At 41.9% G+C, this 14,660-nt stretch overlaps 1 protein-coding gene across 1 annotated transcript in view; it reads left to right on the plus strand.

Moving 5' to 3' along the window:
• Nucleotides 1-14,660, plus strand: part of NR5A2 (nuclear receptor subfamily 5 group A member 2) — a 100,222-nt gene that overhangs the window by 41,361 nt on the left and 44,201 nt on the right. Inside the window, exon 5 of the mRNA XM_037907685.2 lies at nucleotides 12,744-12,863. Within this exon, the coding sequence (XP_037763613.1) occupies nucleotides 12,744-12,863 (120 nt within the window). The remainder of the gene's footprint in view (nucleotides 1-12,743; nucleotides 12,864-14,660) is intronic.

Here is a 14,660-nt window from a genome sequence, read left to right on the forward strand (position 1 = left end):
ACCTTGGCAGTCTCTCGCTGCCTGACTGTTGGCCTGTCCCTACTTTGCAGCGATCTTATGTGCAGGTGTTCATGGGCATATCAGAAGGGAGCATGCCACAGAGCCATTGCTCTCCGTCTGCACAGCTCCTACCACACAAGTTCTTCCTTTCTGCCTGTGTAAGTGGAGGAAACCAACCCTAGATTATTAAAGTGAGTATTTGATCCTCAAGTGCAGCTTTATAAAATGCAAAGTCAAAACACAGCTACTGTACAAGAGCCCAGTATGTTGCAGCTGACTATACAGTACACATTTTTCCGTACTTTTTCAGAACAGTGGCAGGAGTTTGAATTATCAAAAGACAATGGTTAGTGGAATAGTCAGCAGCAAGAGCCCTGCATTGCATGTCAGAGTCCTAGGTACAGCTGTGAATTGGTTTGCTGGGAATTCTGAAAAAAAAAAATCATTTCAGGTCAACCCCAATTTTTTTTTAAATTCTCAGCATATTGAAAAGTCAAAAAACTGATTTGACCCCAAACAAAACATGTTTTTTTTTATTTTGAGCATTTTCAAATGTTTTAAATAAAACTGCAGGAAATTTTGAAAGAAAAATAATTTTAAATGAAAATGTTTCATTTTAAATGTTGAAATGAAATAGTTAGACTTCAGAATTTTTTTGATGTGAATAATCTGGCAAAACTGACATGAATTTGCAAAACTTTTTGCTGTTGCCGAATCTGCAACGTTTCAGCTGACATTCCCCCCCTCACCCCCCAGCTCTAGTCCTAAAGTCTATTCCTTAGTCCTGCATCTCATTCCAGGAGGTTGGTAGTGGTTGGGAGCACAGTGGATTCAACGTGTTCAGGCCTCGCTAAACAAAAGACATCATACATCACCCTGGAGCAAGGGTGACTTTGGAGGGGATGTTAACCTCATGTTCCCCTTACTGTTAGCTGAGGGGAAGATATAATGTAAGTGTCACTCTCCAAGTCCTCCACAGACTGAAAGGGGGAAGCCAGGGCTTGATATTCCAGATGTTTAAAATATCTTTAAAACTTTTTAAAAGGCCACCTATACAGACCATAAATGAGCAGCACCCATCATACACAAATCATGATAAAATGTACAGTTAACTAGTATATCTATTCGCGCTGAAATACACTGGACTAGGCATTGCCCACCTAAGGCTATCCTGGGCCAGATTCACCATTGCCCTGCACCTGCTAGAGTCGTGCACAGAAGCACCAAGTGGACGTAAAATGCTACCAAATCAGAATGGATCTGATACTCACTCTGCACTGATACAAGTACAACAGGTGCAGGGCAATGGTGAATTGGCCCCCTAGTTTGTAAACATATTTCCTCTCCCTTAATTAGGAGGGGCACTTTTATTGGCAGATAGGTTTCTACTACAGTACCAAGTGGATGGCTGGAACAATCAGAGTTAATATTAAATCATTTTTTCTTGGACTTTGTAGCACTTTATTGCTGAGCATACAGATAATCATCAAACTTTATAATAGTGTTCACTGATTCAGCAAGTTATATGCATTGTCATTTAAAACCACATAGACAGCTATACCCTGCATTCAGAAGACAATGCTGTGTGCAAGAATTTTTCATTGTTACCAGCGACATATCAAGATCTACCAAACCCCTCCCCACCTATGTAACAATTTGTGAGCTACACTTGCATTCCAGGGCAGAAATTGGCCCTTCAAGTGCACTTGTCTTATAAAACTTTGATATGGGGGGATCTGCTTCACCATAGCATAAGAAAATGTAATAACTGCTTTAGCTATAGACCTGCAATGACTTATGAGAGATCTCCAAACCACGCTTGAAAGAAAGTTCCAGCATCCCTTGAATTTCTGTGCTTCAGGCTGAACAGTTCAGACAGATGTTTAATCACTTCAGATTCACTGGGAAATGGCTATTCAATTGCCTAGGAATTAAAAAGCAACATTTTGATGTGAATGCTTCAAGTTACTTCTTGACTTTGAGAAACATAAGTAAAACCAATTCAACCAAAGCCAACACTTACAACTTTTTTATCATGTCAGTTTTAGATTTTAATTTCAGTAATTAGATACCCTCCTGAATTTTTACTAGCAATAGATCACAAAAATATATTGGCAGTTGAAGCAACTTAAAAAGCAACTTATGTTTGCATGAAATAGGATCCTCAAAAAAGGAGCTGTAAAACTGGAATGCAGGTTGCGTTCTTTCGAAAAAACTGCAACAATAATAAGTAAAATATGTACCTTTACGCAGTGCACAAAAATGTGTAATCCCTGAAAACTCATAAAGGTAATTCATCAAGTTCCAGTTGGAAAACACTTCTTCAAGAGGAAAACAGAAATAGAGCTGCAGTTGTTGATTACAATACGATAAGTATTGTGAAGCGCTATTCTAAAAAAGAAGGATACAGTATGGGTTTGATAAGGTTATAGTAAATTTCAGCAAAACATACACATTTTTCTTCATTTTACTGTTTGCCAGTTTCAGCGTTCTTCTTCAAAGAAAACAAAAGTTTCTAATGATTAACATTCTGTGCTGTGGGAAGTATACACTGTCCAACAATACTACCGTTGTATTGCACTAGCCTCCCTCATCTATAACACCAGCATAGATCGTTTTTACGATGAGTAGCCAACATTTTTGAGATAAGTCCTTCCTTTAACTAGACTCGATAAGCATGTGTTCTGTATTGCAATGTCAGCAAGGACCTGCTCCTGCTCTACTGAAGTCAATGACAAATTTCTGTTGATTTCTTTGGGAAAGGATGGGGCCCAAATTAGGCAGGACTCCTCAGATAGATCTGATCCTGGAGGTACTGTGATGCCACAATACTCAGAATCAGATCTTGCATTTTTGACAGATGTGTTTACCTCACACACAAAAATATCCTATACTGGATCCTTTTATGTGCTTTATACTGTGTAAGAGAAATCAGCCAAAATGAGTATATATTTAATATATTTCTCACGCATAGCTGTTTTCTAATCATAGTTATCTCATAAAGAGCGCCAAACTTTTCTTTAAAAATAACTTTGAGTCATAAGTAATTTGCCCAAGGTTCCACAGTGAGTCAGTGGAGGAACTCAGGCATAGAAGCAAAGAGTCCTATCTTCATACTTGCATTTGGGTAATTAACAACAATCTTAATTTTACTGGACACATTCTGAGCCAGTTCTGAAATGAAAAACTCTTAAATCCTCATCAGCAAATACAGGTTTGTATCCTGCCATCAGCCAGCATGCAGAACTAGGGTGACCAGATGTCCCGTTTTTAAAGGGACAGTCCCGTTTTTTGGGACTTTTTCTTATATAGGCCCCTATTACCCCGCACCCCCATCCCGTTTTTTTCACAGTTGCTATCTGGTAACCCTATGCAGAACACCCATCAGTGGAAACTCCATGTGCAAATCAACAGTCAGCCATAGCCCACCATTAAGCTGGCCATGTTTTTTGTTCAGTATTTTACGTGCCAGGCACTTTCCTCATAAGGCTGATATTTGGTTGTTAAATGCAGAGACTCCCACTGGAAAAGCAACTAATAGGCAGCATTATGGATGTTTTCGGCTGGGTGTTTGTGACAACTATGTATTTCTCTCTACTTACAGAAGGAGATGATACAAATAGTCCAAGCAGCATGAGACACAAGCTTACATCTAGCTCCCAGTTCTCTCACTCTAAGTCTCCCCTTCTAAACTGGCTTCCAAGGACATCACATGGACAGGGGTTGAGCTGAATTTACTGGAGCTTTAAATCCTAGATCTCTTTACTCCCTTTGAACTCCTGTTGCCATGCTTCATTCCCAGGCACCCACTCACCAGAAGGTAGATGCTAAGGACTACATGAGGGTATTCTCTCTTCCCCTTAACTCTAAGCCGGAGTCAGAGGGTAGCTGGCTCTCTTTTCCTCCCCCACCTAAACAAGGAGTAATGACAGAACAAGGAGTAATGGTCTCAAGTTGCAGTGCGGGAGGTTTAGATTGGATATTAGGAAAAACTTTTTCACTAGGAAGGTGGTGAAGCACTGGAATGGGTTACCTAGGGACGTGGTGAAATCTCCTTCCTTAGAGGTTTTTAAGGTCAGGCTTGACAAAGTCCTGGCTGGGATGATTTAGTTGGAGTTGGTCCTGCTTTGAGCAGGGAGTTGGACTAGATGACCTCCTGAGGTCCCTTCCAACCCTGATATTCTATGATTCTAAACCAATGCATAAACTTGCACTGTTAGAAGGATGATGCTCCAGTCTCCATTCTAGTCTCTTCCCCAACCTGTGTGTGTCCACTTCCAAGTCAAGGAGAGAAGACACTGCATAGGTCCATGCTTTGGCCACCTCTCAGTCTAATTATGTGTAATCTCCTCTATGGCCAGATCATCTTGCTCACTCATCAGTCCAATTACATCACACACACCCTTACACTTTAATCCTTCAAGTCTACATCAAGTCCAGGTTTATCATCCTTGCTTTCAAGGTTTTACCTTACTTCTACCTTCTTCTGTATGTCTTCTCTCCTCTCATCTAATAGTGAAAGTCTATGCACTGGTTTCCAGTTCACTTCTTAGTGTGATTCAAGATGATGTTGATAATATATAAAGTCCTGAACAGTCTGGAACCCAGTTAACCAAGAGACAACCTCTTACCTTTCAGCCCACTGACCCTGTTAACATTTGCTGGCATGATCTTACTGTTGGTTCATAGGATTAAAGTTGGCAGGATGAGCAGTACGGCTTTTTCAGCAGAAGGCTTCTCTCATCTTGGGAATCCATTCCACTTATTGGGCCACCAGAATATGAGACGAGTAGCCATCAGGAAACAATGCTAGTGACACTTACTTACTTTAGCCCGGGGTTGATTTTGGTTATGGTGTATGTACATGTAACTTGGCTATTAACCTACCCATGGAGGTAGTGAGGTCCTTGTGGGTTAGCTTTGCAATTTTTAAAAAATCTTTATATACCAGCACCTCGTTAATTCGTCGATAGGCTTTATACACATCATTGATCAATCAATCATCTTGTCTTACCATGTTTTTTTCCAGTGGTGGACTGTGGGGCTAAGTTTATTTCACTTATACTTCACTAACACCAATATCTTATGTGGCTCTTCCCAGTTTACAAAAGCTTACAGGAATATTCCATAAACGATCACATCCCGTAAGATGTAGTAGAACACCACCACCTTTAAATTCATCTCTGTGTCCTTCTAATGCAAACTGTATAGCATTCTGCTGCTCTACCAGCCTCTCTGATAGATGCAAGAATCCCATGCACCGCTACAGACTAGGGACCGCATGGCTAGGCAGCAGTTCTGCAGAAAAGGACCTACGGGTTACAGTGGACGAGAAGCTGGATATGAGACAACAGTGTGCCCTTGTTGCCAAGAAGGCTAATGGCATTTTGGGCTATATAAGTAGGGGCACTGCCAGCAGATCGAGGGACGTGATCGCTCCCCTCTATTCGACATTGGTGAGGCCTCATCTGGAGTACTGTGTCCAGTTTTGGGCCCCACACTACAAGAAGGATGTGGAAAAACTGGAAAGCGTCCAGCGGAGGGCAACAAAAACGATTAGGGGACTGGAACACATGGCTTATGAGGGGGAACTGAGGGATTGTTTAGTCTGCGGAAGAGAAGAATGAGGGGGGTTTTGATAGCTGCGTTCAACTACCTGAAAGGGGGTTCCAAAGACGATGGATCCAGGCTGTTCTCAGTGGTAGCAGATGACAGAACAAGGAGTAATGGTCTCAAGTTGCAGTGGGGGAGATTTAGGTTGAATATTAGGAAAAACTTTTTCACTAGAAGGGTGGTGAAACACTGGAATGCGTTACCTAGGGAGGTGGTGGAATCTCCTTCCTTTGAGGTTTTTAAGGTCAGGCTTGACAAAGCCCTGGCTGGGATGATTTACTTGGGGATTGTTCCTGCTTTGAGCAGGGGGTTGGACTAGATGACCTCCTGAGGTCCCTTCCAACCCTGATATTCTATGATTCTATGATTCTGTGTCAAAAGAGATGCATCAGTTAAGTTCTCTCAAGAAGGCATTAATTTGTGCATGTGTATTTTGCTTTTTCTCTACTACTTTTATGGGCTCTTGCTCATTAAATTAAAATAGGTGCAAAGTTTGTGAGCCACTGGCAGATGTTCACTGTTGCTAGTTTTATGAATCTTGTACAACAGCAGGAGCAGATTATGTGAAAACATGGGCCGGGGGTGGGGGGGGGAGGGGTTGTGAATTTGTCATCTCCCAGCGCTCTCCCAGCACTGATTTTGTAATGAGATGATAAAAACTTGGGTGGTGAGCTTTGATAATGTTAGCTGCTGTTGGATCCTTCTAAAACCAGAAATGCAAAGTGTAGTTTGTTCACAAAAGTTGCTGCCTGTAGCTGAGGTAGATTTTTTAAAAATATATTCTATGAGCAGTTGCATGAACGGAGTCACGTATTTTGGCCTCTTTTCCAGGTATGAGTTGTTACTCATGAAGACTGTATGATTAAACTTTGTTTCAAAGCTTGTTTTATTATGCGGTAAACAGAGTTAGAGACACAGTAATGTGCGAATTGCCATTTATGTTGGAGGTTATTATATGTAGAGCATGGTTTAAATGGTTTTATAATCCTTGTTGTGCAGCGTAGACTACAGCAAAATGACCACAAAGCAGAGTTTCAGGTATTCAAATGATAGTGGCAGATTCTGAATACAGTTATGCTATTGTAAATTCCAAGTAATTCCATTTACTTAAAATCTGGCCCATAGGGTACATCTACACAGCAAAAAAACCACCCACGGCACCGAATCTCACGGCCCAAATCAATTGACTCAAGCTCATGGGACCTGAGCTGTGGGGCTAAAAATAGCCACGTAGACGTTCAGACTTGGGCTGGATCCCAGGCACTATTTTTATCTCCATAGCATGAGCTCCTTAAGCCCAAATCAATTGTCCCAGGCTCTGAGACTCACTGCTGCAGAGGGCGGAGAGTGGGTTGCTGCGTAGACATACCCACAGTCTTTTCAGGGTGTGTATGAATGTTGTAATTTACAATCCTCTCTCCAGCTAACATGTTGCTTGGTTGAAATGGCAAGGGGTGTCAAATAGACGTTGTGGGCAGAGGAAAAGAAACATTTTTAATACACACTCAGCCTTGCTCTGTGATCTGAACAGAAATGAGTTATCATGGCCACACACAACATCGGGACAGAGCAAGGCTGAGTTTGTGATAGCTCCAGCTTCACTTTGATCAGTAATATATCCATCTACTAAGTCTACTCCTCTTTCTGTCCTCCGTCTCTGTTGCCAATGGATATGTGAATTGTAGCTGATATTTGAGCGTACATATATTAACTTGGTTTGCACACTGTGATTATAATAAATACAGCAAGGGGGTTTTTAACCCATTTAAAATTATTCACATAAAAACACGTTAGAAGAACATTTTTGCTAAGTCAAGCACTCAGAAGTTAGGGAATGCCAGAATAAAGGTGGTCTGTTAAACCCTAGTTTGTCCCCCTTGTGCGTATGAATCATGACACAGTCTTTAATTACCTGATCACATACTATTTTTTCCACAGGACCACTGCCTTGTGCAGTGCACAGAATGGATGGTGCTACTGAATAAGAAACTATTCAATATTTTTTCTACATGTTGTTCAATATGTGGCCCCAGGCCTTATTTATTGTACATTTATTCAAAGTCTTCTCTGAAGACAGAAGTATTAATTTCCTTGTGGTGTTTCCTGTGGTGGTCACCACTATAGTATCTGAGTACTTCACAAATATTAAAGAATTTACTTTCACAACATGCCTGTGAGATGAAGGAACATTTTACAGATGTGGGACTGAGGCACAGAGAGATTAAGGTCAAAAATATCCACTAATTTTGGTGCACACGTTGAGACACCAAGGACCTGGTTTTTTAGAGTACTTACCATAATATAGCACTTTATGTGTTCAAAGCACAGCTCCCACTGACTTCATCTGCAGCTATGAATACTCAGCACTTCTACAAATGAGACCCCAGAATCTCAATTCAGGCACACAGATAATGAGGAATACAATATCACTAAACAACTGTAAAAAGTCTGGTTCAAGTGACTTGGCTAGCATCACATAAGAACTCTGTAGCAGAGGCAGGGATAGACTCCAGATTTCTAGGGTAGCATTCATTTGCCTTAACCGTGAGACCATCTCTTCTCTTCCCACAATCTCCCACCTCATTCACTACATACCTGCCAATATACGGTCCACTGGGGATATTAGTTGACAGCTCCTCCATGGACCTGTGAGCATGGGTATGTACATGGCACAGCTCCCAAACTCCTCCAACATTTGTCCCCTTTGGGGTGAGAGGGAGACCCTGGTACAAATCTACATAATGTGTCAGGTTGCAGCCCTTCTTCCAGCTCCTTCAGAACCTCTTACTGAGGTTCTCTCTGCACTTCTCCCCACATCTCCTGATCCTCGCACCCCATCCACCACCCTGCGTCATGAGACCTCCTCATCAACCTCCTTCTGGCATTGGCCAAGATGGCCATCAGTCATACCAGGAGGAGAAAGCTGGATAGGGCAGGGGTGTTCTGCAACTGTGGAGCCTATTTCCAGTCCCTTATCTGCCACATCTCCAGGCAGAGTTCCTCTGGGCAGTGTCCACTGACTCCTGAGCTCCTTTGGGAAGCAGGGGGTACTGTTCGGGGCTCTCTGCCCAGTGTCCCCTTCTGGTTCCTAATATTCAACTTTTAACCTCACTCCCATTCCTGTTTTCTCCTTTGTTGTCCCCAACAATCAATTGTAACCTTGACTTAGTGTCTCCCCACTTTAATTGAGGAGGTCGGCCTTTAGTTATGAGCAGGCTTAGACCCGCTGGCCCCAGTATTACAAATAGTATGTACCTTCCAAATTCTGCAAGGTAGAAGCAGGTATCCTACAGTCAGCAATTTCTTCACTACAAAACCCTCACTCATCCCCAAAGCAGGTCCATCTTGCACACTGAATGAGACAAGGTTCTGTGGAAAAAATCGTGTGTGATTATGCAGTTAAAAGCCATATCATAATGCATATGCACAACAAGGCCAAATTAAGGTTGCACAGGTAACCTGACTTCTGGCGTTACCTAACTTTTGAGTGGTTGACTTTGCAATTTTAATAATATTCTTTTATTGTAGATGTTGTGTGTAATTTCTTAGGTTTTTAAAAAACCCACAAAATTCTATCATGTGGCATCAAATTGATACCTATATAGGTCATCACCAGGGCTGGAATCTCTACCACATATCTCTACCACTTAAACTAATGGAGTAACTGATAACAGTAGTAGGCTGTCATCCTCTGTGAGGAGGATAGCAGGAGATGAGAGTGAGTTTTACAGGTATTGGTTGACAGCACTGCAATTGCAGCAGAAGCCCTGCTCAGCACTAGGCTGGAACATGCCAGAACAGACAGAATCTTCAGGAAATTTAGCTGCTAAAAATCTGAAAGGTCTGTACTGAGCATATGTGAACTGCAATTTTTCAAAGGCTTCTAACTTGACCAAATTTGGGCAGATTTTCACGGGGCTGGAAAAAGATACATCCCTCATACAAAGTCCAAAGTCCCTGCTCCAAAGCATGGGAGAGCTAGAGGTTCTCAATGAAAAGGTCACCAGGATTTTTTTTTAACAGGGGAAGAACAAAGCACTTTTCCTGCGTTTCTTTCTTGGAAAGTGGTTGAACTGTTTTGGCTGAAACTTTTCACAACAATTTAGGCTGAGGCAGACAACCACCATGGAAAATTTCAGCCCAAATGGATAAGGTTTCACAAAATTATAAGCAACTGAAAACAGGAACTTATAATGGGAGGTGTCAGGCAGCCTTAATAATAGGCGGCACTACTAGCCCAGCTTATAATAAAAGCTTTCAGTTTCTTAGGCTAAGCAAACCATACAATTAGTACCACCCTGTTGGCTGTAGCCTAAGTCTGAAAGGGTGCAACTGATAAAAAGTTCATTGAGTCCTAGAAGTTAAAAATTGAAAAGACCTATTACATCACCCATTCCAGCTCTCCAGTTATGCAGGATTGTTCCCTGAAATACATTTTTCTAGTGCTTTGTCCAGTCTAGTTTTAAATGTATCAAATTGTGCAGTGTCCACCGCTTCCTTTGGGAGGCTGTTTTGCAGCCTAATAGGTCTGTCTCTCAGAAATCGTTTTAGGTAGATATTCAGCTTAAATTTTCCCATCTGTAATTTTGTTTTATTTCTCTGAATTATAAATATTTTAATTATCCTCAGTTCCTATCCATCAGTGGTGTTTACAGCCTTTAAATATTTGTTGAATCTTATCATGCTTCCCATTTAACTGTTGCCCAGCAAAGCTACTGTACAAATATGTATTTTTTTAGGGCATAATCATGCAGTATCCTAAGCAAGCAAAACTTCACTTGGTGTCGGTAGGACTACTACTTGTAATGAGACTGTAGGGTCATGCCTTTAATCATTCCTTAAAAGTCAGACTCTCCACCCCCTAACAATTGTGCTGCTTTTATATGATTCCCCTGCAATTTCTCTTTTTTTTTTTCTTTTTGGCCAGAAAAAAAAGTCCAAAACTAAAAACAATATTCCAATTGCAGTCACACACATTTTCACTGAGAAATACAGTTGCTGGGACCATCCTTGTCTGCAACACAGTGCCTCTTTACATAACCAACCCAAACTGCATTGCACATATATACATTGTACTGCAAGCCACCTGTTTGCAGCCTCATACTGCAAACCACTTCTTTGCAGCCATATCATATTTTAAAGTTTTCTCTCTAATTTGCTATTCGCTATTATCACTCATTCTGGCAAACCGCTTCTAGCAAATGCTGTTTTCCCTTTATTTTAATGATAGTTGGAGCAAGCCTTTTGTATTATTCAAATTTCAGTACTGTGCAATATTATGCCCCCAGTTTTTGAGCATTAATAAAGATATTAAATATGGTTCCATTATTCTCTAGATGTTTTACAATATGTTTCTCAATATGTTCTAAGTATAGAAATAAGATTAACAATGTGGCAATAAGAAATGATCACTCATTTTTTTTGAAGCTTCATCTATGACTATTATACAGTCTAATTAAAATTGCACGTCTCTGGCTGTTCATGTTGTATCATCTATGTCATCTGGGCCATTTTCTCTAAGAAAAACATTGACATTGTGCACTTTACCTGCATTTTTCTCTCAAAAAGATTATTTTTCACTGGTCCCACTACCTAATGCCATAGCATTGGTTTAGTTTGTGTCACGCCTATTTATTCAGACTAAGTTTTTAAAAAATGAGTGCTCCTAAATCCATAGCCTGAATTTCAAAAGTGCTGAGCACATAGCAACAGCCATTGATTTCAAATGTTCAGCACGTTTGGATTAAGTTGCCTAAATCAGTTAGGAACCTATTCAGGAATGCATTTTGAAAATCTTGGTTTCAGTATACAGTAGCACCATGAATCCTCTAGGTTCATTCTGGCACTGTTTACTCTCTGTATTCAGGAAGGTGTACTACTCACAGGAAATTTACCCTTTATTTTGCATGTTTTTTCTTCTCCTCCCTTTTGGGAGAAGACAGACTCCTTTAATCTCAGCCTCTTCCAGTCTGTCTCCGACTCAGATTATAATTGCTATGTTTCAATGCCTGGACAATATTCTGGGTGGTCAGAATCAGGACTAGTGTCAGATATGCTTCTGCTATTACCAGATGCAGTCAGTGATACAGCTCTTACTACTGTACAAATTCTCTGACTACTGCTTGTACATACATTTTCTTCTCCTGCCTGGAGCCACCCTGCTCCATTTTGTTTCTAGAAGTAAACCGTGGAGAGAAAGCATCCTTCCTTTTTCAGTGTAACACCACCACTGATGGAGGCAGTATTTACTTCTTCCTCAGCCTGCTCCTTGTCACGGGATTAATCCTGGACCTGGGCTTGTCAAGACAACTGGGTTTTTGATACTTTTCTGCTGATTCTCCAGTACTTCTAAAGAGTGAGGCTCAGTGGCAGGGAGCATGGAGATGCTCGCACTAGCACTGTCTTTTCTATGCCTGTTCTGTGAGTCAAATAAGATCCACTCCCCAAAGCTGGGGGTTTTTTTCAGAAGGCCTAAAATTCTTTAATTACTTCTTTTAAAGTGTGTGTCATGCTCAGTTATTCAATTTATATTAATCCATGGTGAAAGTTGCAGTTTAAAAGAACATCGCCATAATAGCATAATAGGCATATAATAATATTCAGCTCTTCTCCAGAGCTTTTCACTCATAGATCTCAAAGCAGTCTAAAGGAAAGTGAGTATCATTTACATTTTGCAGATAGGGAAATTGAGGCATGAGGTCACGCAGCAGGCTAGTGGTTGAGAAAGGAAAAGAATGCTGATCTCCTGAGAAAAGCACCTAATAGGTGGAAAAATAAAATTAATTGCTCCTCGTGGTCAGTGGGCATTTCACCAGGTGTCCGGTATAATTTGGTTATTATGCTCATGGATCACCTTATTCTAGCAGTTAATCAATTGTAAATATTCTACTTAACCATAGATTGTGCCATCTAATGACAAAGGCCTATTAGCTGCGATATCAGTGTTCTGACACCAATAATTATTGACATCACTTCAGTTCTCAAAACATTTAATCTGAATATCTGAAACTTAACTAGTCAACTAAAAAGGGTGGTATGCTACCTTCTTTTCCTTCAGCAATCTGTGCAGTATGAGTTTTGTAAAAGTTATTACCAAAGTAATACTATCAATTTTTCTGTTTGTTTTACAGGTTGATGACCAAATGAAGCTGCTTCAGAATTGCTGGAGTGAACTCTTAATTCTAGATCACATTTTCCGGCAAGTGGTACATGGGAAAGAAGGCTCTATCCTTCTGGTTACTGGGCAACAAGTGAGTGTTCAGACTCCAAGAGGTGTTGTTTTTTTATTAATCATCTTCAAAATAGCAGGAGCTTAACTAGGTCAGAAGCACTTGTGTTCTGAAATAGAGAGATTGGCTACAAATAATGTAGATAAAATGACTTGTGTACTCTGTTCCTAGTCCAATGATTACAGTTAAACTTATAAAAGCAGATATAATTATAAGCACTTTGTTTTCCAATTTACTTGTATACCACTATGATTGAAAGAGAGTAGACCTGAAGTGTCTCTCAAGAAGTTTTATTTCCTAGGGCTAAGATGGTTTCTGACAAAAACTAGGGTTTAGACCTGAGCAATAAAAGTTTATTTTTCTTTGAGAATTCTGGTTTACTCAGAATAATCACTAGTCAGCTCAGAAGTTCCCTGCAGCTATTACCCAGTGTTGCTAAACAGCTTCTCAAAGAGTTGATTGTCTCCAGGCATCAGAGGTATAGTCTGTCTGACACAGCAAAAAACAGGCTAAATTATGAAATGAGGAAAATTGTGGGAAAATCAAAATAATATAGAAAGCTTTGTATCATTTATAATTTCCAAAAGCACAACGGGCTTGACAATGAAAATGAGAACCTATTAATAGAATACATATTCAGACTTTAATGGAACAAAATGTACAGCATCAGTGAGAGGTAGAGTGTGCCTGTACATTTGGTTCCTGATTCAAAGTGAAAACAAATGATGGTCCACTGGTATTTAAGTAACGGCAAACTATATTCCTGGGGGAATTCTGCGCTATTGCGCATGCGCAGAATTTATGTCCACCACAGATTTCTTTGCTTCCCTGAAGAAAAATGACTTTCTGACAGGGAAGCAAAGGAACGACAAAAGAGCAGTCATGTGACCCTCCCTAGCAGTATGTTTCCGGTGCCCCAGCAGCTTGCAGAGAGGCAAATCACTGTGGGGCAGGGGGCAGGACTGGGGAAGACCCGGCTAGTGGCTCCTACTCTTGCACTGGGCTCAGCTGCTAGTTCCGGCTGGGCTGAGAAGGACTGGGCTTCCTCTTCCCCTGCATGGCATCCAGGGCTGGGTCAGACCCATCCCCCAATTTCTTTCCCAGCTGCAGGAAGCTCTGAAAATTCTGCCCCCCACCCCCTGCTTCCTGCACCCATCACTCCTCAGCTACAGTGGGAGGGATCCCTCTACAGGAAGCTGCTCCCCCATCTGCCCAACCCGCATGCATCCAGACCCCCTAATATCCAGACCCTCCTGCCGAGCCTTACCTCTCCCCGCACTCAACCCGCCCCCCACAATGACCGCACTCCCCTGGCACCTGGACCACCCCAACGAGCCACCTGCACCCAGATCCCTACCCCACCAAGCCCCAACCAGCTGCACTTGGATCCCCACCCCACTGAGCCCCACTCCCCAGCATCAGGACCCCCACTGAGCCCCCCACACCCAGACCCCAATCTGCTGAGCCCCAACCACCTTCACTTGGACCCCCTGCAGAGTCCTATTACTCTGGCACCCAGAACCCCCCAACAAGCCGCTGTGCATCCAGATAACCTCCTGCACCCGGATCCACCACTGATTCGCCCGCACCCAGATTGCCCCACACAGAACCCTCTCAATCCACACCTGGATCCCTCCCACACTAAGCCCCTCCACACTTGGAGCCTGCCTGGTGCACCTGGCATGGAGGGTCAAGGCCCTGGGGTATTCGGGGCAGTCCTGATCCTTGCACTGTGTCAGGGTTGGGTGCAGCCTCATCGCCGAGGCCATGTCCTGGGTGGGAGCTGCACAGTGACCTCCCATCTCTGTGCGGCCAGTG

Source organism: Chelonia mydas, chromosome 8 (genome assembly GCF_015237465.2).
Source record: "Chelonia mydas isolate rCheMyd1 chromosome 8, rCheMyd1.pri.v2, whole genome shotgun sequence".
Lineage (NCBI taxonomy): Eukaryota > Metazoa > Chordata > Testudines > Cheloniidae > Chelonia > Chelonia mydas.